Genomic DNA, 27,534 nt, shown 5'->3' with positions numbered 1-27,534 from the left:
TTGTGTCTAGTTATACGACATACTCTTGTTGGTATTAAGACACTTGTGTCTAGTTATACGACATACTCTTGTTGGAGTCAAGACACTTGTGCCTAGTTATACGACATATTCTTGTTGGTGTCAAGACACTTGTGTCTAGTTATACGACATACTCTTGTTGGAGTCAAGACACTTGTGCCTAGTTATACGACATATTCTTGTTGGTATTAAGACACTTGTGTCTAGTTATACGACATACTCTTGTTGGAGTCAAGACACTTGTGTCTAGTTATACGACATAATCTTTTTGGTGTCAAGACACTTGTGTCTAGTTATACGACATACTCTTGTTGGTGTCAAGACACTTGTGTCTAGTTATACGACATACTCTTGTTGGTGTCAAGACACTTGTGTCTAGTTATACGACATACTCTTGTTGGTGTCAAGACACTTGTGTCTAGTTATACGACATATTCTTGTTGGAGTCAAGACACTTGTGCCTAGTTATACGACATACTCTTGTTGGTGTCAAGACACTTGTGTCTAGTTATACGACATACTCTTGTTGGTGTCAAGACACTTGTGTCTAGTTATACGACATATTCTTGTTGGAGTCAAGACACTTGTGCCTAGTTATACGACATAATCATGTTGGTGTCAAGACACTTGTGTCTAGTTATACGACATATTCTTGTTGGTGTCAAGACACTTGTGTCTAGTTATACGACATATTCTTGTTGGAGTCAAGACACTTGTGTCACGTTATACGACATATATTCTTGTTGGAGTCAAGACACTTGTGTCTAGTTATACGACATATTCTTGTTGGAGTCAAGACACTTGTGTCTAGTTATACGACATATTCTTGTTGGAGTCAAGACACTTGTGTCTAGTTATACGACAAAATCTTGTTGGAGTCAAGACACTTGTGTCTAGTTATACGACAAAATCTTGTTGGAGTCAAGACACTTGTGTCTAGTTATACGACAAAATCTTGTTGGATTCAAGACACTTGTGTCTAGTTATACGACAAAATCTTGTTGGATTCAAGACACTTGTGTCTAGTAATACGACAAAATCTTGTTGGAGTCAAGACACTTGTGTCTAGTTATACGACATATTCTTGTTGGAGTCAAGACACTTGTGTCTAGTTATACGACATATTCTTGTTGGAGTCAAGACACTTGTGTCTAGTTATACGACACTCATTTCAGTTTTGTGCTTTAAACCTAATTCCGACTTGAGTGTACAAGTGTTTCCATTATTGATGTCTGTAGTACGAGAGTAGGAGATGGAGCTCCTCCCCGACTGACGCCAACACATTTGATACCCAAACAGTTTCCCTAGCTCCTTCTTGAAGTTGTCATTGAGCCACCCGTACAGGAACGGGTTGATGCAGGCGGAGCTCATGGCGATCACCTTCAGCACCAGGTCTATGAGAGGGAAGTAAGGTCCTTTGACCACCACGTGACTGAACTCGGCGGTCAAGGCAAACAAGTTCCAAGGGAGCCAACATATGGTGAAAGTCAAGACCACGGCTATCAGGATCCGGTTAGTCCTCTGGTTCCGCCGTGTGTCGTACTTCTTGACCGGTCTGTTGTGTAACACTTGGCAGATGTGTTTGTAGAAGAAAGAAGTCAGGCCAATGGGCATGACGAATTGAAGCAGGAAGATAGACACTGAATACACTTGTTTGTCTGAATAGGAAGGCCACCTCTCAAAGCAAAATGTCTGCAAGGAAACAACATAGCAGGAATTAATAGAGTGACCATACTTAAGTCTCGACAACTAAATGTAGACCTGACTCTGACTTTACATAGCAATAGAGTGACCATACTTAAGTCTCGACAACTAAATGTAGACCTGACTCTGACTTTACATAGCAATAGAGTGACCATACTTAAGTCTCGACAACTAAATGTAGACCTGACTCTGACTTTACATAGCAATAGAGTGACCATAAGTCTGGTCAACTAAATGTAGGCCTGACTCTAATGACTTAACATAGGAATAGAGTGACCATACTTAAGTCTGGTCAACTAAATGTAGACCTGACTATACTATTGTGGTCAGTACTAACATGAAATTAAGACTACGGGACTATAAAATGCTCCATGGAATTAATGTAACTAAAGATAGCAAAGTGTTGCGATGTTTTCCCAATGAGTCGGACATTGACTTTTGATTGAACTCTACAGTACTAGACTTATAATGTTCTTCCCAAGGGAGAGACGGAATGCACTTACATATAAAACAACGTACGTAGAGACTAACAAAATATTTCCAGGGAATTATTGTTTCCATTGACTCCATTGTTTACCACGTACATTCAAAAAGTTACTGCCTAAGGTCATCATATAGTGTGTTTTTTGTTTCTAAATCATTGGATTCTCCGGTTCTATATCTCATTCTTATAGTGTATCACCTGAACAGTGCACCTTTGGAACACTTGGTACCTACTTTTGGTCAGTTAGATTTGTAGTGTATCACTTGAACACTTGGTACCTACCTTTGGTCAGTTAGATTTGTAGTGTATCACTTGAACACTTGGTACCTACCTTTGGTCAGTTAGATTTGTAGTGTATCACTTGAACACTTGGTACCTACCTTTGGTCAGTTAGATTTGTAGTGTATCACTTGAACACTTGGTACATACCCTAGGTCAGTTAGATTAGTAGTGTATCACTTGAACACTTGGTACCTACCTTTGGTCAGTTAGATTTGTAGTGTATCACTTGAACACTTGGTACATACCCTAGGTCAGTTAGATTAGTAGTGTATCACTTGAACACTTGGAACCTACCTTTGGTCAGTTAGATTAGTAGTGTATCACTTGAACACTTGGAACCTACCTTTGGTCAGTTAGGTTTGTAGTGTATCACTGGAACACTTGGTACCTACCTTTGGTCAGTTAGATTTGTAGTGTATCACTGGAACACTTGGTACCTACCTTTGGTCAGTTAGGTTTGTAGTGTATCACTGGAACACTTGGTACCTACCTTTGGTCAGTTAGATTTGTAGTGTATCACTGGAACACTTGGTACATACCCTAGGTCAGTTAGATTAGTAGTGTATCACTTGAACACTTGGAACCTACCTTTGGTCAGTTAGATTAGTAGTGTATCACTTGAACACTTGGAACCTACCTTTGGTCAGTTAGGTTTGTAGTGTATCACTGGAACACTTGGTACCTACCTTTGGTCAGTTAGATTTGTAGTGTATCACTGGAACACTTGGTACCTACCTTTGGTCAGTTAGGTTTGTAGTGTATCACTGGAACACTTGGTACCTACCTTGGGTCAGTTAGATTTGTAGTGTATCACTGGAACACTTGGTACCTACCTTTGGTCAGTTAGGTTTGTAGTGTATCACTTTGGCTAGTTAGATTTGTAGTGTATCACTTGAACACTTGGTACCTAACTTTGGTCAGTTAGATTTGTAGTGTATCACTTGAACACTTGGTACCTAACTTTGGTCAGTTAGATTTGAAGTGTATCACTTAAGCACTTGGTACCTACCTTTGGTTCTCTCATGTACGGGTGATATATCTCAACATACTCTACATAGACCACTAAAGGCGTTGATAGAGCCACAGTGACTATGATGATAAGTATGACCATGACTATAGCTTGTAGGTTGGTCATCCTCTTCTTGAATGGGTACACAATCAGGATGTACCGGTCAATGGCTATCATCAGGATGGACAGAGAGGAAGAGAAGAGCGGTACCCCGAAGGTCGGGAAGGCCACGTAACACAGCAGTTTGCCGAACATCCACTTGTTGCTGAGCTGGTAGTGCAGTTGAATGGGCAAGTTGAAGACACACAGGACCACATCGGCCATGGACAGGTAGGCGATGAAGATGTTTGTCACCGTGTGCAGTTGCTTGTATCTCAGGATGACCGCCACCACCAGCAAGTTGGCAAAGAAGCCGAAGATGATGACGATGGAGTACAGGACGATGACCAGGATGGTCTGCCATCTGTTCTCGCGCAGGATGGTCCAGTCGTCCTTCCAGGCGTCGTAGTTGTCTGTAGTGTTCTGCTCCTCCTGGGTGATATTCATGTCGTAAACATCCTGTTCCAGCAAGATGGACATAGTGGACAGCATCAGTCCTAGACCCTGTGGGTCATTTCATTAGTATCCAATACAGCACGTGTTATTATCTAGTTATTTGCCCGTTACGCTGGCCATCAAAAGGTCAAGCTCATCTTGGCTACTCCGGTCACGTCTGCCAAGTTTTCTTGTCACGAAAGCCTGGCCCTGAGAACCATTACACAGATGATTGTCAGCTCTCCATTACCCAGTAAGTGAGCACTGGTGTCCTGCAGTGAACGCCTGATGTGAGCTGAGCTACTTCCACCTCTGTACAATCACTAAGCTAAGTGGGGCATTTCCTCTCCACCGCAATATATTCTCTTCTCTTCTTTCACCGAGGGAACGTGGAGTTATTGCCCCTTGACACGCTTAGCAACTGGGCCTGGTGTCGAAAGATGGAACAGTGGCTAGTGTCCCTTACCATACCGGAAACAGAGCTTCTTTAGATGTTAAAGACTTGTGTGGTTCCATTTCAAGTGCTGGCAGGTCTCTGGAAAGAATAAAATACAAAAGTTTATAATGTGTTCTTGTATGTAAGAAGTTTTTGTGCATTGGACATGTGTACATGTGTGTTAATAATGTGTATATATCATGAGTACATGTTTATCATATGTCTATATGTTTATCACGAGTATATGTTTATCATGCGTGCATGTACATGATTATCACATGAGTCCTTGTTATCGCGTGTGTGTATATATATATATATATGTTTACATGATTATTATGAGTAGATGTACATGTTTATCATACATATGTGTGCATGTTTATGTCGTGTGTATATGTGTACATATTTATAATCTATTATTTAAATGTAAAATACCACTCACTGGTATTGATCAAGGACTCTTAAACTTTCGCAAGAAATTTCGTACACAGGTTCCTTGTACCTCCAAGACGCTTGCCGGTCTAGACAGAATCCTAACGACTGCTATTCGCGAAATGCCGCAAGCTTTCTATCAAACCTTTGTTGTTTTATTTCCCCAAAAGGTCGCAGACTATACAGAAAGCATTAAAAAAAATATCACACAAATTTCGTATTTTTAAAGCATTTTAAAAATAGTTTTTCCTAAGTATACTTATTTTACTTGTAGACGCGTCCGAAATAAAAAACAAAACCAATCCTAATAGTATCGATAAGTAATAATAAGATAGATCTAAAGTTTTTTTTTTTTTTTTTTTTTGAGATAGAGAAAGAGAGAGCACATGAATGGTATTTTGTAACACTGTCCAAAACAAATCCTAACAGCATTCAAAAAGAGAACTCTAGATCTATCGTCATTTGGCTACATTCAAAAAGGCCAAGAAACGGTCAAACCAAATGGATATTTCTTTTTATTTAGACAACAAAATAGCAGTATGTGGCTGGGGCCTTGATTCATGCCTTGTCCATGTTTAAACTTAATCTGAGGCTGGGAGTTGGAGAAATAACGTGTACAAACTTTTGAGCAGGCTGACAGACAGAGTGAATTGATAGAAGCTTTGTAAAAAAATAAAATAAAAAATAGTTTTGAAAAAAAATACACCAAAGCTTATATTATGTGTAATTGTATCATTAGTTGGGATCAGTCAGTTGTACTAGATCTAGGCTTACACTAATACATCCATAAGAAATCGTTTGACCAATTGGTTTTCTCCTCATCACTTGTCTGGAATAGTTGGGAAAGGGGGAGAAGCAGGGGTCAATGTTAGCGTGTTCGCATAAACTCAGGGCTTAGGCATATTCAAGGGGACTAATTCAACTTATACCGCCACATCTGTCAAGTACGATCTCTTTCCCTTGTTCAAGATTAAAAAAAAACACAATAATATATTACCAACAGTTAATTAACTCATTGTTTTAATTTTTTAAATTGATTCTTGTGTTGTCAGGTAAAAGAAATAATTGTGCAAAATTTCCGCTTGATCCGAGATTGGGTGTGGCAGAAATAACGTGTACAAACATTTGACCAGACAGACAGAGTGAGTTGATATAAGCTTTGTAAGAAGTATGTTAGGTTGGTCGTTATAATTCGACAATTACCATTTGAATACAATTCAAAACAAGAAAAGAATTGTAGTTCCGGCCCTATTTATCATTACTGGGCTTTATCTGGGAGGTGGGGTTGCTACTAAAACTTGAGTTGAGATCGGGCAAAGTACATATAAATATATACATATATATAACAGATTTTTATTAAATTATTAAAATGTTTCCTATTTGTTCTGAGTTTGACCTTATTTTCAATACCTTAGTTGTGTATCTCTTAACACTTGACCTAGATAGGGGACGTAACCCTTGAGGGATCATAGGCACGACATGGGCTGAATTGTACATATTCTGTATGTAGGTACAGCCAGATATGTAGTGGCAATACAATCAGACATGTAGTGGCAATACAACCAGATATGTAGTGGCAATACAATCAGACATGTAGTGGCAATACAACCAGACATGTTGTGGCAATACAACCAGATATGTAGTGGCAATACAATCAGACATGTAGTGGCAATACAACCAGACATGTTGTGGCAATACAACCAGATATGTAGTGGCAATACAATCAGACATGTAGTGGCAATACAATCAGACATGTTGTGGCAATACAACCAGATATGTAGTGGCAATACAACCAGATATGTAGTGGCAATACAACCAGATATGTAGTGGCAATACAACCAGACATGTTGTGGCAATACAACCAGATATGTAGTGGCAATACAATCAGACATGTAGTGGCAATACAACCAGATATGTAGTGGCAATACAACCAGATATGTTGTGGCAATACAACCAGACATGTAGTGGCAATACAACCAGATATGTAGTGGCAATACAGCCAGATATGTTGTGGCAATACAACCAGATATGTAGTGGCAATACAGCCAGATATGTTGTGGCAATACAGCCAGATATGTAGTGGCAATACAACCAGATATGTAGTGGCAATACAACCAGACATGTTGTGGCAATACAACCAGATATGTAGTGGCAATACAACCAGACATGTAGTGGCAATACAGCCAGATATGTTGTGGCAATACAACCAGATATGTTGTGGCAATACAACCAGACATGTTGTGGCAATACAACCAGACATGTTGTGGCAATACAACCAGACATGTAGTGGCAATACAACCAGACATGTAGTGGCAATACAACCAGATATGTTGTGGCAATACAACCAGACATGTTGTGGCAATACAACCAGACATGTTGTGGCAATACAACCAGATATGTAGTGGCAATACAGCCAGATATGTAGTGGCAATACAACCAGATATGTAGTGGCAATACAACCAGATATGTTGTGGCAATACAACCAGATATGTAGTGGCAATACAGCCAGATATGTAGTGGCAATACAGCCAGATATGTAGTGGCAATACAGCCAGATATGTAGTGGCAATACAGCCAGATATGTAGTGGCAATACAACCAGATATGTAGTGACAATACAACCAGACATGTTGTGGCAATACAACCAGACATGTTGTGGCAATACAACCAGATATGTAGTGACAATACAACCAGACATGTTGTGGCAATACAACCAGACATGTTGTGGCAATACAACCAGATATGTAGTGACAATACAACCAGACATGTTGTGGCAATACAACCAGACATGTTGTGGCAATACAACCAGATATGTAGTGGCAATACAACCAGACATGTAGTGGCAATACAACCAGACATGTTGTGGCAATACAACCAGATATGTAGTGGCAATACAACCAGACATGTTGTGGCAATACAACCAGATATGTAGTGGCAATACAATCAGATATGTAGTGGCAATACAGCCTGTCCAGTAATACGCTAAAGCTAGCCACAGAGTGGTACAGAGGATCAGCCTGTCCAGTAATACACTAAAGCTAGCCACAGAGTGGTACAGATGATCAGCCTGTCCAGTAATACACTAAAGCTAGCCACAGCGTGGTACAGAGGATCAGCCTGTCCAGTAATACACTAAAGCTAGCCACAGAGTGGTACAGATGATCAGCCTGTCCAGTAATACACTAAAGCTAGCCACAGAGTGGTACAGAGGATCAGCCTGTCCAGTAATACACTAAAGCTAGCCACAGAGTGGTACAGAGGATCAGCCTGTCCAGTAATACACTAAAGCTAGCCACAGAGTGGTACAGAGGATCAGCCTGTCCAGTAATACACTAAAGCTAGCCACAGAGTGGTACAGAGGATCAGCCTGTCCAGTAATACACTAAAGCTAGCCACAGAGTGGTACAGAGGATCAGCCTGTCCAGTAATACACTAAAGCTAGCCACAGAGTGGTACAGAGGATCAGCCTGTCCAGTAATACACTAAAGCTAGCCACATAGTGCATGAGTAGACAGGTCTGTCCAGTAATACACTATGGCTGGCCACAAATTGAGTAGACCTGCCTGTCCAATGATACTCTAGAGCTGGCCACAAAGTGCAACAGATGATCAGCCTGTCCAGTAATACACTAAAGCTAGCCACAGAGTGGTACAGAGGATCAGCCTGTCCAGTATTACACTAAAGCTAGCCACAGAGTGGTACAGAGGATCAGCCTGTCCAGTAATACACTAAATCTAGCCACAGCGTGGTACAGAGGATCAGCCTGTCCAGTAATACACTAAAGCTAGCCACAGAGTGGTACAGATGATCAGCCTGACCAGTAATACACTAAAGCTAGCCACAGAGTGGTACAGATGATCAGCCTGTCCAGTAATACACTAAAGCTAGCCACAGAGTGGTACAGAGGATCAGCCTGACCAGTAATACACTAAAGCTAGCCACAGAGTGGTACAGAGGATCAGCCTGTCCTGTAATACACTAAAGCTAGCCACATAGTGCATGAGTAGACAGGTCTGTTCAGTAATACACTATGGCTGGCCATAAATTGAGTAGACCTGCCTGTCCAATGATACTATAGAGCTTGCCACAAAGTGCAACAGATGATCAGCCTGTTAACTAGGGCCGGCCATGATGTTTTGACCCCCCTTCCCCCCCCCCCCGACTAAAGTCTAGAATCCGCTGCTAGTGATGTCGATCATCAGTCAAGTGGATCATCGGTCAAGTTGTTCTTCAGTCAAGTGGATCATCGGTCAAGTTGTTCTTCAGTCAAGTGGATCATCGGTCAAGTTGTTCTTCAGTCAAGTGGATCTTCGGTCAAGTTATTCTTCAGTCAAGTGGATCATTGGTCACTTTGTTCTTCAATCAAGTGGATCATCGGTCAAGTTGTTCTTCAGTCAAGTGGATCATCGGTCACGTTGTTCTTCAGTCAAGTGGATCATCGGTCACGTTGTTCTTCAGTCAAGTGGATCATCGGTCAAGTTGTTCTTCAGTCAAGTGGATCATCGGTCAAGTTGTTCTTCAGTCAAGTGGATCTTCGGTCAAGTTATTCTTCAGTCAAGTGGATCATTGGTCACTTTGTTCTTCAATCAAGTGACACATTGGTTAAGTGATTCAACTGATACAATGGAGTAGCCATCATTTCAATGGCGCAACTACTTTGACCAGTGTCCACGTGAACTATGGTATTGAACCACACATAGAGTCACGTGACACATTCACACATATACTTCGTCATTCCTAGACTTTGTCTATAGTGAATGTAGAGCTTGAATTTCTGATTACAAATATGAGAATTAGAATCGATAGATTGAAAACACAATTCTTATTCCCTATGCTAGGACATACATATACACTTTCATTCATATTAACATGACATAATTTGTCTGAGCAAAACAAAGACATTTGAACTGCTCATTAAATCAATGAGAGTGGGCGTGCTGGGATTTTGAGTTTCGAAATTTTTAGGAGTCCACCCTGCTCTAATGGGTGCCTGACATTAATTGGGGAAAGAAGAGGCGATTGGTCGTTGCTGGCCACATGACACCCTTGTTAAATGTCTATCTTCAATACAATCCTTAAAGTCGCCTACATGAAATGTGTTTCTTCAATCATTCATCCTTAAAGTCGCCTACATGAAATGTGTTTCTTCAATCATTCATCCTTAAAGTCGCCTACATGAAATGTGTTTCTTCAATCATTCATCCTTAAAGTCGCCTACATGAAATGTGTTTCTTCAATCATTCATCCTTAAAGTCGCCTACATGAAATGTGTTTCTTCAATCATTCATCCTTAAAGTCGCCTACATGAAATGTGTTTCTTCAATCATTCATCCTTAAAGTCGCCTACATGAAATGTCTTTCTTCAATCATTCATCCTTAAAGTCGCCTACATGAAATGTCTTTCTTCAATCATTCATCCTTAAAGTCGCCTACATGAAATGTGTTTCTTCAATCATTCATCCTTAAAGTCGCCTACATGAAATGTCTTTCTTCAATACTTTTTCCAGTCGCCTACATGAAATGTTTTTCTTCAATACATTTCCCTTAAAGTCGCCTACATGAAATGTGTTTCTTCAATCATTTATCCTTAAAGTCGCCTACATGAAATGTGTTTCTTCAATCATTTATCCTTAAAGTCGCCTACATGAAATGTCTTTCTTCAATACTTTTTCCTGTCGCCTACATGAAATGTCTTTCTTCAATCATTTATCCTTAAAGTCGCCTACATGAAATGTTTTTCTTCAATACATTTTCCTTAAAGTCGCCTACATGAAATGTGTTTCTTCAATCATTCATCCTTAAAGTCGCCTACATGAAATGTGTTTCTTCAATCATTCATCCTTAAAGTCGCCTACATGAAATGTGTTTCTTCAATCATTCATCCTTAAAGTCGCCTACATGAAATGTGTTTCTTCAATCATTCATCCTTAAAGTCGCCTACATGAAATGTCTTTCTTCAATCATTCATCCTTAAAGTCGCCTACATGAAATGTCTTTCTTCAATACTTTTTCCAGTCGCCTACATGAAATGTTTTTCTTCAATACATTTTCCTTAAAGTCGCCTACATGAAATGTGTTTCTTCAATCATTTATCCTTAAAGTCGCCTACATGAAATGTGTTTCTTCAATCATTTATCCTTAAAGTCGCCTACATGAAATGTCTTTCTTCAATACTTTTTCCAGTCGCCTACATGAAATGTCTTTCTTCAATCATTCATCCTTAAAGTCGCCTACATGAAATGTGTTTCTTCAATCATTCATCCTTAAAGTCGCCTACATGAAATGTGTTTCTTCAATCATTCATCCTTAAAGTCGCCTACATGAAATGTCTTTCTTCAATCATTCATCCTTAAAGTCGCCTACATGAAATGTCTTTCTTCAATACTTTTTCCAGTCGCCTACATGAAATGTTTTTCTTCAATACATTTTCCTTAAAGTCGCCTACATGAAATGTGTTTCTTCAATCATTTATCCTTAAAGTCGCCTACATGAAATGTGTTTCTTCAATCATTTATCCTTAAAGTCGCCTACATGAAATGTCTTTCTTCAATACTTTTTCCAGTCGCCTACATGAAATGTCTTTCTTCAATCATTTATCCTTAAAGTCGCCTACATGAAATGTTTTTCTTCAATACATTTTCCTTAAAGTCGCCTACATGAAATGTGTTTCTTCAATCATTTATCCTTAAAGTCGCCTACATGAAATGTCTTTCTTCAATACTTTTTCCAGTCGCCTACATGAAATGTCTTTCTTCAATACTTTTTCCAGTCGCCTACATGAAATGTCTCTTTCTTCAATACTTTTTCCAGTCGCCTACATGAAATGTCTCTTTCGATGAAGTTTTATATTTCAAATGCGTGTTCGGTCAGTAATTTTTTTTCTTTGACTCTTGTGACCTTGCTACCCAAGCACTAATCACAGCATCTGTAAGATAAAGTGATTGTAATTAGTGTCCAGTGTCCACTCTGGTGTCTGTCGGACCATGTACTTGTGAAGTCCAGCCTGCACCAGTTGGATGTAATGATGTTGCCGGTTCAATAGCATGACTAGACGTGGAGATGAGTGAGGACCTTGTCAGGCAATTACCACACACGTGGCTTCCTAGACATTCCATGGAATCAATAGACAACTCCAAAGTAGGTCGAGGGGGAGGGGCGAACGGCCCACTAAGAATCTTTGGAGATGAAGATCTATTTCTTTTGTTCACTGCGAAAATTTACTCATTTCATAGAAATAACACAAAAACTAATTAACAATTTAAGTCTTCTGGTTTTCTATGTATATTTACCAAAGCCTTTTTTTGTGTGAATCTCATGGTATAACGTAGTTGTGAATCATATGGTATAACGTGGCCGTGAAAGTCATAATACTTTGTGATTGTTTTAATACCATGATATTGTGGTTATGAATGTCATGTGAATGTGGAAATGTTTAATTAAGTTTAGACCCACTCCAGTGCCGGATTGAAGGGATGGCAGGCTGGGCTACTGCAAGGGCCAGGTACTCCAGAAGAAAGGGGCTTCCACAAAAGAGATAAAAATGTCAACTATGCATATTAATGTTTTTATTAAAGGAAAATGAGATTACATTTGATTAGTCTCTATTTCCTTCTAAACTACTCGATGGTATAAGATAGAAGTAGTCATACGTGGAGCTTTATTTCAGTTTTCAAACAAAGTGTAGGGACCTCCACAAAAACCATGGCCTCTACATACTTAAATCCGCCCCTAACTCACTGCGTTTTCTTCAAGGTTTGAATGTGACGGGCCCACGAAGACATTGTCTGTCTGGTCAAAAGTTTGTACACGTTATTTCTTCCAGACTCAATCTCAGATCAAGCTGAAATTTTGCACAATTATTTCTTTGACCTTACAACACAAGAATCCATTTAAACAAGGTTACAAAGACAGTTTGTGTGGGAACTCAATATCTTCCCCTGAAGTGGTCCACGGAGGTCGGTAAAAGGCAGATTTCAATATTTTCAGCCTTTCTTTCTAAACATTTAAGATTAACATTGATACAAAAACTGATTTTTAACAAGGTTACAAAGACAGTATGTGTGGAAACACAAACTCAAAATCGGCCCCCGAAGTGGTCCACCCAGGCAGATAAAAAGGCAGATTTCAAAATTTTCAGAAAGAACATCAGAATGAAATTCTATCTAATTGTAAAAATTGTGTAATTTTATGAAAACACTTCTTGCATAGTTGAATTTAAAAATAAAAATTTTCACTTTCAGAAAAGAAAAAAGTAGCTGTTGCATTAGAACTTAAAATGATCTAAAATATCCTGATGTCGGATTTCAATATATTTTCTAGTTTACGAGATCTAAACGGGACGGACGGACAGACGGACGAACAGACATTTCAACCATAACTAATAGTTTCTTTTCCTCTTTCGGGGGCCGTTAAAAAAATGCAAAATGTGATGTGGGAGAAGAAACGTGTACAAAGCGTATTGAGTCACACAGCCACTTCTCTCAATAATTAGCGTTTATCGCCCTTGTTCAGGATACCCAACACAATAATTAATGACCAACAATTAATGAACTAATTGGTAATTTTCTTTTATTGATTCATTTTGTGTTAGGTCCAACAAGTTATTGTGTCAAGTTTTGTCTTGATCGAGAAGGAGCGAGGGACGTGTCACGTAGCAGACAGACAGGCAACGGGGAGGAAAACACCCCTTGGAGGGCGAGCTCATGGAAATGTGGGAGGGACGTTGGGCACACTGGGGAACGCAGAAATGAAAGTAGAAACTGAAGGTGCTCTGAAACAAAAGGAATCCAACATTTCTTGCAAGTGGTCAAATCAAGATGGTCAAACGAGAATGAGTTCTAATTTAAGAACAAAGTACAGTGTTAGAGAGTTTCAGTTCGAGAATTGTCTTTTTCTATCCCCTACACCAGACAATTCTTGGCCCTGACCACTCCTGCATTCACTTAGACTCAGTCCTTCTCCCACCTGTCGGAGACCATAAAATACGAACAATGGACCTATTCTTTTTTTGGTTCATAAGTCTAGGACAACTAAGCCCTATTTCTAGATCGAAACCGCAGCGGTTCAATTTACCCAAAAATTCCAATGATCTATTTGAGAGTGGACATTTGTATGTGTTAAGTATAAAACAATAATTCCATCCGCTTAAGGACTTAATGATCTACTCATGAACATTTTGTGTTTGGTATGTAACTTTCGTTCCATTGGTCTTACAACGCTTATAGCAACTCTATCTGTCTGTCTGTCTGTCTGGTCAAAAGTTTGTACATGTTATTTCTCCCACACCTAATCACGGATCAAGCTGAAGTTTTGCACAATTATTTCTTTTACCTGACAACAAAAGAAACAATTTTTTTTTAAATTAACCAATTAGTTAATTAACTATTGGTAATTAATTATTTTGTTTGGTTCCTCGAACAGGGGAAAGAAATTGTATTTTTCTGACGTGGTGGAATTAGCTGAATTAGTCCCCTTTATAGGTTGCCGCTTAAAAGTAATTTTGAAACAAACAATAGATAACTATGCAATCGTCTATTTTCATACACACCTCAGTAGCAGAGTGGCTAGCATGACGGCTTGAGGAGGCTTGAACCATGAGTTCGAATTCAGGTCGTTCCCCTATTATTTTTAATACATGCTTTTAAAAAGTGATGACTGTAAAATTTCCCCAGATAAACTTTTCTTTCTCTCTCCCCCCCCTCCCTTTCATTAACCTAACTGGTCCAGAGAAGTGATCGGATCACAGAGTCCAGAGAAGTGATCGGATCACAGAGTCCAGAGAAGTGATCGGATCACAGAGTCCAGAGAAGTGATCGGATCACAGAGTCCAGAGAAGTGATCGGATCACAGAGTCCAGAGAAGTGATCGGATCACAGAGTCCAGAGAAGTGATCGGATCACAGAGTCCAGAGAAGTGATCGGATCACAGAGTCCAGAGAAGTGATCGGATCACAGAGTCCAGAGAAGTGATCGGATCACAGAGTCCAGAGAAGTGATCGGATCACAGAGTCCAGAGAAGTGATCGGATCACAGAGTCCAGAGAAGTGATCGGATCACAGAGTCCAGAGAAGTGATCGGATCACAGAGTCCAGAGAAGTGATCGGATCACAGAGTCCAGAGAAGTGATCGGATCACAGAGTCCAGAGAAGTGATCGGATCACAGAGTCCAGAGAAGTGATCGGATCACAGAGTCCAGAGAAGTGATCGGATCACAGAGTCCAGAGAAGTGATCGGATCACAGAGTCCAGAGAAGTGATCGGATCGTAGCGTAGTGCCAAAAGTAAAAGCATGAAATAGCGCGAAACAAAAACAATTGGTCCAACTAGTGCACAGATGTCTTGTTGTTGGTCTAGATCTATGACCTATTGAATGACATGGCTGATCCAATGACACTTCGCATACGCTTTGTTTTTCTAAAGTATTTTTTTGGTTATTTTTCGTGTTACATCTGTGTGTGTGTGTGTGTGTAGAAAAGTGTATAATGTCTAGATCTACAAGAAGTCCTTTATACTATAACAAAAATTAAAAATCTTACAAAATTGTCACAGTTACTAGAAGGGTATTATATATCGGTGTATGAGGATGAGTTCTTCTAAGTAAGTTTCCTCTCTAGATCTAGGACTGACAAAGTCATAATAAGTAAGTAAAGAATTACCAACTATTTCAATCTTAGCGTAGCAGGCTTAGCTTTTGGAACTCAACGTTTCATTAGAATAGACAATGGCCAAACTGATGGGTCTAACAACTGGTGGAACATACTCTAGAATAGGGAGTTGCGGCCCCTTCGTTAGTAGAATGAAAAAGACAAAAAAAAAAAAGGACACAGAATTTGAGGGCTAAAAACTTGTGTTGGTTGGGGAGCGGGCTCCATTGTATTGCGGCTCGAGAGGCTTAAGAGTGTTCCCGAACAAATAAACATCAAAACTAATAACCGTAGTCAGATAGTGTAGATGCAAGCGTAGAGTTCGAAAGAGAGAGAGGGGGGGGGAGTGGTCCAAGTTATATGTAATAAAAAAAGGGGGAAAGGAGAGTCCATGGGACCAAATCAACAGGTCCTAGCCGATGTAAATGCTTGTATATATATATATATATAAATTATATATATATATATATATATATATATATATATATATATATATATATATATATATGCTTAAAAAGGAACAAAGTTTACTCTGGTACTTTTTATATATCGGCTTTAAAAACCATATTGGGTCTAAATTGCCAAGAAATAATCGTTTTTGATCAATTTAACCACTGCGGTTGTCGATCGTGAAAGGTGCTTAGTTGTCCTCGGCCCATGGAAAATACAAACTGGTTCCATTCTCTGAGTTTCCCGTCCACTGCAAGAGGGAGAAGGAATGATAAGTCAGGGCCCATTACTCTCATGCTTCAAATAGGAATGTTCAAGAAGTTCAAAGGGAGGGAACTACTAAACGATTTCAGAACCAGAGATTATAACGATGAGAGTCATTTTGGGCTGTACTCCCTTGTGAGTTGACATCATGTTGTATCCTAGTTTGAAAATGACCTGGTAATGCCAATGAAAAGCAATCACTAAATGGTCTTTCATTCCACCATAGACCCTCGCAATTGCTATGACTAGTATCTCTCATGGCGCTGGGGAAGTGTGGAAATAGAAAAGATACGAAATATACAAAAAGAGGCTGGTGGGTCATACATGGTTGAAGACACTCAATTCTAAGCTTTGTAAAAACATAGTCACGTCTGTTTTCAGCCTAAGACTAAGACAAAACTTGTAGCAACAAAACCACTGGCCTACAACTTCAGACTGTCACGTGACTCATCCAGAAATGATTGCCACGTTTCTTTCATGTCCGCTACGTTCCGTGTGTATGTGTTTATGAATCGTTTGAATTTTTATGTTGTATTTATTTTTTTTTTTTTACACCTCACGTGTGTGTGTGTGTTTGTAATGTTTGTAGTTTTATGCGGCCTTTAGTTGGACACAACTTGTGTGTGTGAGATCTACAAGCCATGTCAATGTAAAGAACTTCAAGGCTGAGAACTCCAGGATTTTGAGAAGAAAAACGTGGAATAAAAAAGGGGTGGGGGCGGAGAAAGGAGAGGAGGAACGGTAATGAGAAAGCAAGTCTAGGTATTGAAAGGAAGGGATGGAGCGTCCCCTAGTGGAGGCTACTTGTTGGCCCCACACGTAGTGCCCAGATTTCTGCACGGCTTCTTCCAGTGGACTCACCAGTACATGACAGATTGAATTTTCTCACAGCTTACTTTCCACACTTCCGGCTGGTTGATGGGGTAGGGAAACACAAATAGTTTTCACCACAGAAATGGGCGAATTAAAATCAGCGGTAAATTCAATTTCGGCGAGGCGGAGTTAGTCTTGTTTAAAAAGCTTCCGCCCAGTCACCATCTTGTACTCGCTTTGGACTTCACTTTCTGTGTTATTTTTAGCTAGAACTGTCTCTATATTTGATTCGGGCTGAGATAGTACCTACTGCATATCTAGTTAGTGTAGGCTGAGGGGACACCGTTTCCTCTTCCCATAGTTCTAGCAACATTTGCGAAACTTGGGAATGAGAATGGAAACACAAACGGCAGTTCCCTTTCCCCTTTCAGACCTTGTGGTCTAAACGGCAGATGATGTAAAGGTCATCTGTTTTTTGTGGCCTACAGTAAACGAAAGTGTCATGTGGCCATCACAACAACCATCGCCTTTACTTTTTTCCAACTAATGTCAGGTACCCAATAGAACTGGGTGGACTCAGAGGCGCCCAAACATCCCGAAATTAAAAATCCCAGTCTATTTTAGTGGCTAACATTTAATTGAAACAAACAAACAGAAACTCAAGAAGTCAAAGTAAGCTAAAGTTGGTTTCCAAAGACAATGTCTCCTCTGCCAATCGGACTACTTGAAGTAAGAGCGATAGGTTGACTCTGAGCAACTCATGATTGAAACAAAAACATTAGGGCAATTATTTATTTATATTTCACGCTTTAATGAAGACGTCCGGGAATACCCGCTGGCCTATGTATTTGTCTAGACCTCTAGACCACATTTAATTATTAGACTATACTTCAAAAATATATAAAGGTCAAACCAGAGTATTCCTGGTGTGTGTGTGGGGGGGGGGGAGGAACATATTTATTTTTCCTAAATTTATATATATACATATATCGTAAAATTTCCAGCTAAATCGTTGGAGCTGGTGTCCAGCTGGGTTTTTGTTTTCTCTGCCCATGAAGAATTGAGAAGCTGAGAACAGGGAATTGTAACAATTGTAAACCTCTTTGAGCTGTTCATTGATCATGTATTCAAGTGGAGTCACCTCTTGCATCTTTTTATAGGAGTTTTGGTTGTTTTGAAACGTTGCTGAGACAATAAACAGATTTGTGTTTCATCTGAGCTCTTCTGGCGTACCCCTGTCTTTAGTACGGCTCAATCTAGAGCAGTGCCATACCATGACTGTGTTGAGATGACAGGTCTTACTAGGAGAACTAGAGCGATTGAAGAGTGCCATACCATGACTGTGTTGAGAACTAGAGCGATTCAGATCTGAAGGTGAATATGACAGGAAAACGTTTGGCTGGACCCCGCTGTAGTAGCTAGCCTAGACGTATTTGGCTGGACCCCGCTGTAGTAGCTAGCCTAAACGTATTTGGCTGGACCCCGCTGTAGTAGCTAGCCTAGACGTATTTGGCTGGACCCCGTTGGAGTAGCTCGCCTAGACGTATTTGGCTGGACCCCGCTGGAGTAGCTCGCCTAGACGTATTTGGCTGGACCCCGCTGGAGTAGCTCGCCTAGACGTATTTGGCTGGACCCCGCTGGAGTAGCTCGCCTAGACGTATTTGGCTGGACCCCGTTGGAGTAGCTCGCCTAGACGTATTTGGCTGGACCCCACTGGAGTAGCTCGCCTAGACGTATTTGGCTGGACCCCGCTGGAGTAGCTCGCCTAGACGTATTTGGCTGGACCCCGCTGGAGTAGCTCGCCTAGACGTATTTGGCTGGACCCCGCTGGAGTAGCTCGCCTAGACGTATTTGGCTGGACCCCGCTGGAGTAGCTCACCTAGACGTATTTGGCTGGACCCCGCTGGAGTAGCTCGCCTAGACGTATTTGGCTGGACCCCGCTGAGTAGCTCGCCTAGACGTATTTGGCTGGACCCCGCTGGAGTAGCTCGCCTAGACGTATTTGGCTGGACCCCGCTGGAGTAGCTCGCCTAGACGTATTTGGCTGGACCCCGTTGGAGTAACTCGCTTAGACGTATTTGGCTGGACCCCGCTGGAGTAGCTCGCCTAGACGTATTTGGCTGGACCCCGCTGGAGTAGCTCGCCTAGACGTATTTGGCTGGACCCCGCTGGAGTAGCTCGCCTAGACGTATTTGGCTGGACCCCGCTGGAGTAGCTCGCCTAGACGTATTTGGCTGGACCCCGTTGGAGTAGCTCGCCTAGACGTATTTGGCTGGACCCCGCTGGAGTAGCTCGCCTAGACGTATTTGGCTGGACCCCGCTGGTGTGGCACGAAAACAAAAGTAGCCAATTTTCCATTGCACTAAAAGTTTGGGAATCCCTTGTTGAAATGGAGGATTTTGTTTGTCCAACCTTTGAACATTGTCAGAACACATTTCTCAATTTGACTTCTGCCTTTGCAGTCTCGCTACTTTAGGAGAAGCGGGTTCCCGAAAAGCCGTTCTAGTTACGTCCCGTAGATCCAGGCGACGGGAACACATTGACCCCAGAGCGCAAGTGATTTTCGAATGTAAAGCACAACTGATTGGCGATGTTCAATAGCCGAGACAAATCTCTTCCCGCCAATTTGATTTATGAAGAAGCTTTCTAAAGGTCATTGACGTACACCACGTGATTTCATCTCGGTCTATGTGCCGATATTCCACCAATCATATTGCTTATTAGGCCTACTAACTTCACTGTCAGTTCCTCCCATAGGCCGTTTTAAAAACTTAAACTAGGAGCTTAATGTGAAGTGTTTTTTAGACATCTTCTGTGTCTAGGTCTTTTAACATTGACTCTTCATTTAATGTCTAGGTCTGTCTTTTAACATTGACTCTTCATTTAATGTCTAGGTCTGTCTTTTAACATTGACTCTTCATTTAATGTCTAGGTCTGTCTTTTAACATTGACTCTTCATTTAATGTCTAGGTCTGTCTTTTAACATTGACTCTTCATTTAATGTCTACGTCTTATAACATTGAATGTTGATTTAATGTTTAGGTCTGACTTTTAACATTGAATGTTTGTTTAGGTCTTTCACCATTGACTGTTCCTTTATTGTATGTCAACACTGCAGAACTGTTTATGTCTCACGAGTAGTTAGTATGCACTATCCACAGACTGTTAGTTTAGTACTTAGTATTTCATCAATTGATAATTATTACACTGTGTTTTGCCCATTCATTTGAAAAGAAAATTCTCCTGTAAGTCAAAAGTAGTCGAGGCTAAGCGCCAAGTCTACCATTAGTCACGTGATTTCTCTTGTTGTTTTACTCGCTATCATTTTGTCTGTCAGATTATCTCCCTGGACATAATAAGTTCGAGTCACTCAATCGATACGTTCATTTCAGTTGACATGGCCTTTCAATGAAGCTATTCATAAACTCTACACATTCAGTGTGTGTGTGTGAAGCTATTCATAAACTCTACACATTCAGAGTGTGTGTGTGAAGCTATTCATAAACTCTACACATTCAGTGTGTGTGTGTGAAGCTATTCATAAACTCTACACATTCAGTGTGTGTGTGTGAAGCTATTCATAAACTCTACACATTCAGAGTGTGTGTGTGTGAAGCTATTCATAAACTCTACACATTCAGTGTGTGTGTGTGAAGCTATTCATAAACTCTACACATTCAGTGTGTGTGTGTGAAGCTATTCATAAAATCTACACATTCAGAGTGTGTGTGTGTGAAGCTATTCATAAAATCTACACATTCAGAGTGTGTGTGTGTGAAGCTATTCATAAAATCTACACATTCAGAGTGTGTGTGTGTGAAGCTATTCATAAAATCTACACATTCAGAGTGTGTGTGTATGTGTGAAGCTATTCATAAACTCTACACATTCAGAGTGTGTGTGTGTGAAGCTATTCATAAACTCTAAACATTGAGAGTGTGTGTGTGAAGCTATTCATAAACTCTACACTTTCAGTGTGTGTGTGTGTGAAGCTATTCATAAACTCTACACACACACCTCCACACACTATTCATAAACTCTACACTTTCAGGGTGTGTGTGTGTGTGTGAAGCTATTCATAAGCTCAACACATTCAGTGTGTGTGTGTGAAGCTATTCATAAACTCTACACATTCAGAGTGTGTGTGTGTGAAGCTATTCATAAACTCTAAACATTGAGAGTGTGTGTGTGAAGCTATTCATAAACTCTACACTTTCAGAGTGTGTGTGTGTGTGAAGCTATTCATAAACTATACACACACACCTCCACACACTATTCATAAACTCTACACTTTCAGGGTGTGTGTGTGTGTGTGAAGCTATTCATAAGCTCAACACATTCAGTGTGTGTGTGTGAAGCTATTCATAAACTCTACACTTTCAGGGTGTGTGTATGTGTGTGTGTGAAGCTATTCATAAACTCTACACTTTCAGGGTGTGTGTATGTGTGTGTGTGTGAAGCTATTCATAAACTCTACACTTTCAGGGTGTGTGTATGTGTGTGTGTGAAGCTATTCATAAACTCTACACTTTCAGGGTGTGTGTATGTGTGTGTGTGAAGCTATTCATAAACTCTACACTTTCAGGGTGTGTGTATGTGTGTGTGTGAAGCTATTCATAAACTCTACACTTTCAGGGTGTGTGTATGTGTGTGTGTGAAGCTATTCATAAACTCTACACTTTCAGGGTGTGTGTATGTGTGTGTGTGAAGCTATTCATAAACTCTACACTTTCAGGGTGTGTGTATGTTTGTGTGAAGGTGTGTGTGTGAAGCTATTCGTAAACTCTACACTTTCAGGGTGTGTGTATGTATGTAAAGAAATAAAAAGCCACAAAATAAACTATTATGGAAAAGGTAGATGTCTTAGGTAAACGATGCCAGATAGATTTCACACAGATAATTGTCCTACAGCTAGATGTCACACAGATAATTGTCCTACAGCTAGATGTCACACAGATAATTGTCCTACAGCTAGATGTCACACAGATAATTGTCCTACAGCTAGATGTCACACAGATAATTGTCCTACAGCTAGATGTCACACAGATAATTGTCCTACAGATAGATGTCACACAGATAATTGTCCTACAGCTAGATGTCACACAGATAATTGTCCTACAGCTAGATGTCACACAGATAATTGTCCTACAGATAGATGTCACACAGATAATTGTCCTACAGCTAGATGTCACACAGATAATTGTCCTACAGATAGATGTCACACAGATAATTGTCCTACAGATAGATGTCACACAGATAATTGTCCTACAGCTAATTATTAATAGGAACAGATCGGGACATTGTTTATAATCAAAGTCTAGGAGAAACAACATATCCACATACTTGATGTTTCTCTTAGGCCTAACTAGATCTCTTATCTCAATGTTTTAGAAGATAGTGTGGAGCTTATATACAATCTCTTATCTCAATGTTTTAGAAGATAGTGTGGAGCTTATATACAATCTCTTATCTCAATGTTTTAGAAGATAGTGTGGAGCTTATATACAATCTCTTATCTCAATGTTTTAGAAGATAGTGTGGAGCTTATATACAATCTCTTATCTAAATGTTTTAGAAGATAGTGTGGAGCTTATATACAATCTCTTATCTAAATGTTTTAGAAGATAGTGTGGAGCTTATATACAATCTCTTATCTAAATGTTTTAGAAGATAGTGTGGAGCTTATCTCTTATCTTATAGCTTTATGTCTTATGGCCTAGTGATCTAAATTAGTATGAGAGAGTTTTACAGTAATTCCTAGACATAGAAACAACTCAAGTAAAAGGTCGACTCGCTTTGATCTATTTTTTATATGTTGTAAACGAATTTCCTCGATTTGTTTACACTTTTGAAAATCCGATTGCAACAAAACACCATCTATCAAGATAATCAGTGTCCAAAAATGAAGCCAGGACATCTTCTATTTCCATCACATCTCAAGCAATTGAACAGATGTTTAAGGAAAGGAAGAACAAAAAAAAAAGCAATTTAATAAAGTTTTGTTTGGATGCTTTGTTCTGACAACATGCTGGGAAAGAGCTGACACACATTTTGTACGTTCACTGGTAGAGTTGTCTTCCTTCTCTTCCTCTACGTATTTAGACAGACACGAATCCTATTTTATAAACCCCGTGAGTCAAAACGTTATTGCCTTCTATCTTTCCCTCTGTTTGTCACGGTTAGATCTTAAAAGACTATTGAAAGTCTGATTTGAACATTCCCTTGGCCCGTGCATCTACGTCAGCATTTGGTCTTGTGAAAGCTGAAACCTTTTAACAAACGTATGTACCCGCGGTATGTGCATGGCTCTATATAAATGTACCGGAGGTATGTGCATGGCTCTATATAAATGTACCCGCGGTATGTGCATGGCTCTATATAAATGTACCCGCGGTATGTGCATGGCTCTATATAAATGTACCCGAGGTATGTGCATGGCTCTATATAAATGTACCCGCGGTATGTGCATGGCTCTATATAAATGTACCCGCGGTATGTGCATGGCTTTATATAAATGTACCCGCGGTATGTGCATAGCTCTGTGGAATGTACTCCCCAACTTGACTGTAGAACTCGATCCTATACAATGTCACGGTACTTCGGGAAGTGTTTCTATTCATTTGCCCACTCCCAGTTCTTTCTAGCGTGAAGTAAATGTGTATGGTGAGTAGCTCTATAGGATCGGGGGGGGGGATATTGCTGACCAACCTGTAGAGAAAGTACAGTATGTGTACAAATACAAATTAGTTATTCATCTCATGTATGTATACTACATCTGAACACGATTCTATTGAGCCGCATCCTATCTAATTGTACTCTGCAACTATCACTAGATGTCCAAGGGAGAGAAGTTCTACCATTACCTCCATACACCTGGATAGCTCACAACAAATGGCTCATAGACTCTAGGGTTTCAAGAGAGTCAACTATTTGTAATGCTCTGTTCGAGGGTTTCATTTGTTGATATTGAAAATTCATTAAGGAATCTTTACACGATCGCGCACATTTCAAGTTTGGTTGGTTTGTCTCCACAGACCTATATATATATATATATTATACCTAGACTGGACAACGGAAACCAATTCTTATCTGATAATAATCCGATCACAAACGTACATATAGAGATTGTTATGTACGTAACTCTTGTTCAAGCTGTAGGGGAAGTCGCCCCGAATGTAGGAAAATCAATCTTTTCTGTCTTAGGAAAGTAATGATCTTTAGTTTTCAAAGTTTAAAAATAATGCAATACCCTAACCTATGTAACACATAATTTAATGCTTAGCTCTAGATCGTGTACACAGACCTATATATATATTATATCTAGACTGGAAAACGGAAACAAATTATTATTGATTAATTCACAGACCTATATATATAGAGATAGATTGTTATGTACGTAACTTTTTTTTTCAAGCTGTAAAGGAAGTCGCCCCGAATCTAGGAAAATCAATCTTTTCTGTCTTAGAAAAGTAATGATCTTTAGTTTTCAAAGTTTAAAAATAATGGAATAGCATTTTGCATTTTTTTTTTTATAGAATGGAACCATATACTTATATCATAGACTTATATATACTATATATACTATATCTAGACTGGACATGGAGATGTTTTAACACTACAAAAAATGTCGTGAGAATTTTTTAGAAAGTTGGATCAAATCTATTTAGTATACATTTAAGTGGAACATAATTTAAAACAACAATTATTAAATCGTTTTTCATATTAGCGCGTGAATCTGAGCGTAGAACTATGGCCATAGAACACTTCACGAAATAATATTTTTTTTACGGAAATGTTTTTCTTTCTTTAGGGTTCGAATAAGAGATTGACCCTTAACAAAACAATTAGATCAATTAGATATTCATTATAAGACATCAGTTAGGTCAGGTTCATATCTAACTTCACATTCACTTTCACCTATCCTTTGGTCTGCTGGGGCATCACACAAGATCTGTCAACCTTCTTTCTCCATTCTTCTCCGTCATTTGTCTTTATAGAATTTCATTCTGATAATCTTTCTGAAATTATTTAAACCTGCCTTTTTACCACTTCGGGGGCCGATTTTGAGTTTGTATTTCCACACAAACCATCACTGTAACCTTGTTAAAAGTCAGTTTTCGTATCAATGTTAATCTTACATGTTTAGAAAGAAATAGCATCAGGCCGATCTTAAAATAGCACCAGGCCAAATGAAACATAGGACCAAGCCGAACTAAAGCTAGGATAAGGCCTAAATAAAAAAAAAATATGACTGAAGGAAGAACAAAGCCGAACTAAAGATAGGCCGAACTAAAGATATGGCAAAACCGAACTGAAGATAGGCCGAACTGAAGATAGGACAAAGTTAAACTAAAGATAGGGGCTAGGCAACACTAAAAATAGGATCAGACCGAACTAAAGACAAGACCATTCCAAAGAACTAAAAATAGTACCGAACTAAAGATAAAATCAGGCCGAACTAAGTTCCATGTATTATGATTTTCTTTCAATGAAATACTTATGACTTACTTAACAAAGTTTCTTGCTTTACTCCTACTGGTAGACTTTATATAGAAGTGAAGACTTACTTTCAATATAATAGAAGATTTTCTGTAGATAAATAAACAAATAGGATCAGTATCCCGTCTGTAATGTACATGAAATAAGTTCTACAGGTTTTAATATCTCTCTGTAAACTTGAGTAGGTTCAAGACATAGAACAAATTGAACCTAGAGAGATTCAGTGTTGAGTAGATTCAAGGTTGTTCTGTGTGTTTCTTCAAACGTTGAGTAGGTTTAGGTTTGCTGTTTCTCTAAACGTTGAGTGGGTTTAGGTTTGCTGTTTCTCTAAACATAAAGTTTCTCTACACGTTATTCACTGAATTGCAAAACCAAAATAAAAAAACAAACAACTTACCTACAACACACAAATTATCCTTTTCCCCCCATCTCTTAATTTGGCTCTTGATGGTCTAAACACAGCTTGTAGATCTAATATAGATAATTAACTGGTATCAATGCCAAACTGCTTATTGATTGTACAATTTAAAGACAGACCACGGTCAGATCTGGTCACTGTAATCCGCTGAGTTGAACCAGACTGCTCACATTGGCTCGTCTCTTCTGACTGGCTGGCGGGGGTGCGATCTACAACTCTCTAGAGAGAACGCAGCGGGCCCCGAGTTTAGACTTGACTAGGATCATTGGCTGTAGGTGAAGTTACTAGGAACACCATTGAAGAGAGGGAGTTAACAAACAATGCTTGGAAGTCTAGTTGATCAGAAAATAGTCTTGGATTCATGTCTAGTTGATCAGAAAATAGTCTTGGATTCAGGTCTAGTTGATCAGAAAATAGTCTTGGATTCATGTCTAGTTGATCAGAAAATAGTCTTGGATTCAGGTCTAGTTGATCAGAAAATAGTCTTGGATTCAGGTCTAGTTGATCAGAAAATAGTCTTGGATTCAGGTCTAGTTGATCAGAAACTAGTCTTGGATTCAGGTCTAGTTGATCAGAAACTAGTCTTGGATTCAGGTCTAGTTGATCAGAAAATAGTCTTGGATTCAGGTCTAGTTGATCAGAAAATAGTCTTGGATTCAGGTCTAGTTGATCAGAAAATAGTCTTGGATTCAGGTCTAGTTGATCAGAAACTAGTCTTGGATTCAGGTCTAGTTGATCAGAAACTAGTCTTGGATTCAGGTCTAGTTGATCAGAAAATAGTCTTGGATTCAGGTCTAGTTGATCAGAAAATAGTCTTGGATTCAGGTCTAGTTGATCAGAAAATAGTCTTGGATTCATGTCTAGTTGATCAGAAAATAGTCTTGGATTCATGTCTAGTTGATCAGAAAATAGTCTTGGATTCAGGTCTAGTTGATCAGAAAATAGTCTTGGATTCAGGTCTAGTTGATCAGAAACTAGTCTTGGATTCAGGTCTAGTTGATCAGAAACTAGTCTTGGATTCAGGTCTAGTTGATCAGAAACTAGTCTTGGATTCAGGTCTAGTTGATCAGAAACTAGTCTTGGATTCAGGTCTAGTTGATCAGAAACTAGTCTTGGATTCATCAGCTCAAAGTGCAGTCGTAGGAAAGAATCGTTTTGATGAGATGTTGTACATAGACTCAAACCCTAGCCACGAACCTCATTCCACACGCTGCTCGACAAATGTCAACTATTTCTATCCAGTGTTTTGCAAGTCAAGTTTAGCATTGGGACTACTCTGGAACTGCTCCATGGAGCTTGCAACATCACAAACTTGATTGAAAATAGTTTCTTCCTTTTTTTTTTGTCATTTGGGCTCGACTTAAAGGCTGAAACTGTCTCTCAGTCTCCACATTCAGTTTTGTTGACATTGCTACTTTAAGCTTCGTTGAACCAGCATATCAACACTGTGATATCAATTTGATATATACACTTTGATATCAATTCGTTATTTAATAATAATAATAATCTTTATTATCCGTAAGGAAATTTGTCTTACAATTTGTGCATTACACC

At 39.5% G+C, this 27,534-nt stretch overlaps 2 protein-coding genes across 7 annotated transcripts in view; one reads left to right on the top strand and one right to left on the bottom strand.

The window, feature by feature from the left end:
• LOC106070474 (cleavage and polyadenylation specificity factor subunit 2-like) overlaps positions 1-27,534 on the top strand; it is a 193,342-nt gene that overhangs the window by 64,203 nt on the left and 101,605 nt on the right. The window lies entirely within an intron of this gene.
• Positions 992-26,273, bottom strand: LOC106078227 (prolactin-releasing peptide receptor-like). 2 transcript variants are annotated; one of them, XM_056024605.1, is made up of 4 exons: positions 25,960-26,273; positions 25,572-25,652; positions 3,498-4,566; positions 992-1,710 (listed from the first exon to the last, which is right to left on the bottom strand). In XM_056024605.1, exons 3-4 carry the CDS (start codon positions 4,086-4,088, stop codon positions 1,174-1,176), a joined length of 1,128 nt encoding a protein of 375 aa, XP_055880580.1. In that variant the 5' UTR covers positions 4,089-4,566; positions 25,572-25,652; positions 25,960-26,273; the 3' UTR covers positions 992-1,173. The 2 variants fall into 2 exon arrangements, with proteins under 2 accessions (XP_055880580.1, XP_055880581.1); XM_056024606.1 differs by lacking the exon at positions 25,572-25,652.

This window comes from Biomphalaria glabrata, chromosome 3, assembly GCF_947242115.1.
Source record: "Biomphalaria glabrata chromosome 3, xgBioGlab47.1, whole genome shotgun sequence".
Taxonomy (NCBI): domain Eukaryota; kingdom Metazoa; phylum Mollusca; class Gastropoda; family Planorbidae; genus Biomphalaria; species Biomphalaria glabrata.
This window is presented reverse-complemented; position numbering and strand designations above follow the sequence as displayed.

What these genes read in the sequence shown, in the direction of transcription:
- LOC106078227 (XM_056024605.1), bottom strand. Translation starts at nt 4,088, where the DNA reads ATGCTGTCCACTATGTCCATCTTGCTGGAACAGGATGTTTACGACATG. An exon ending in CGTACATGAGAGAACCAAAG is followed by an intron (nt 1,711 to 3,497) that starts GTAGGTACCAAG and finishes GTTTCCTTGCAG; the next exon opens with ACATTTTGCTTTGAGAGGTG.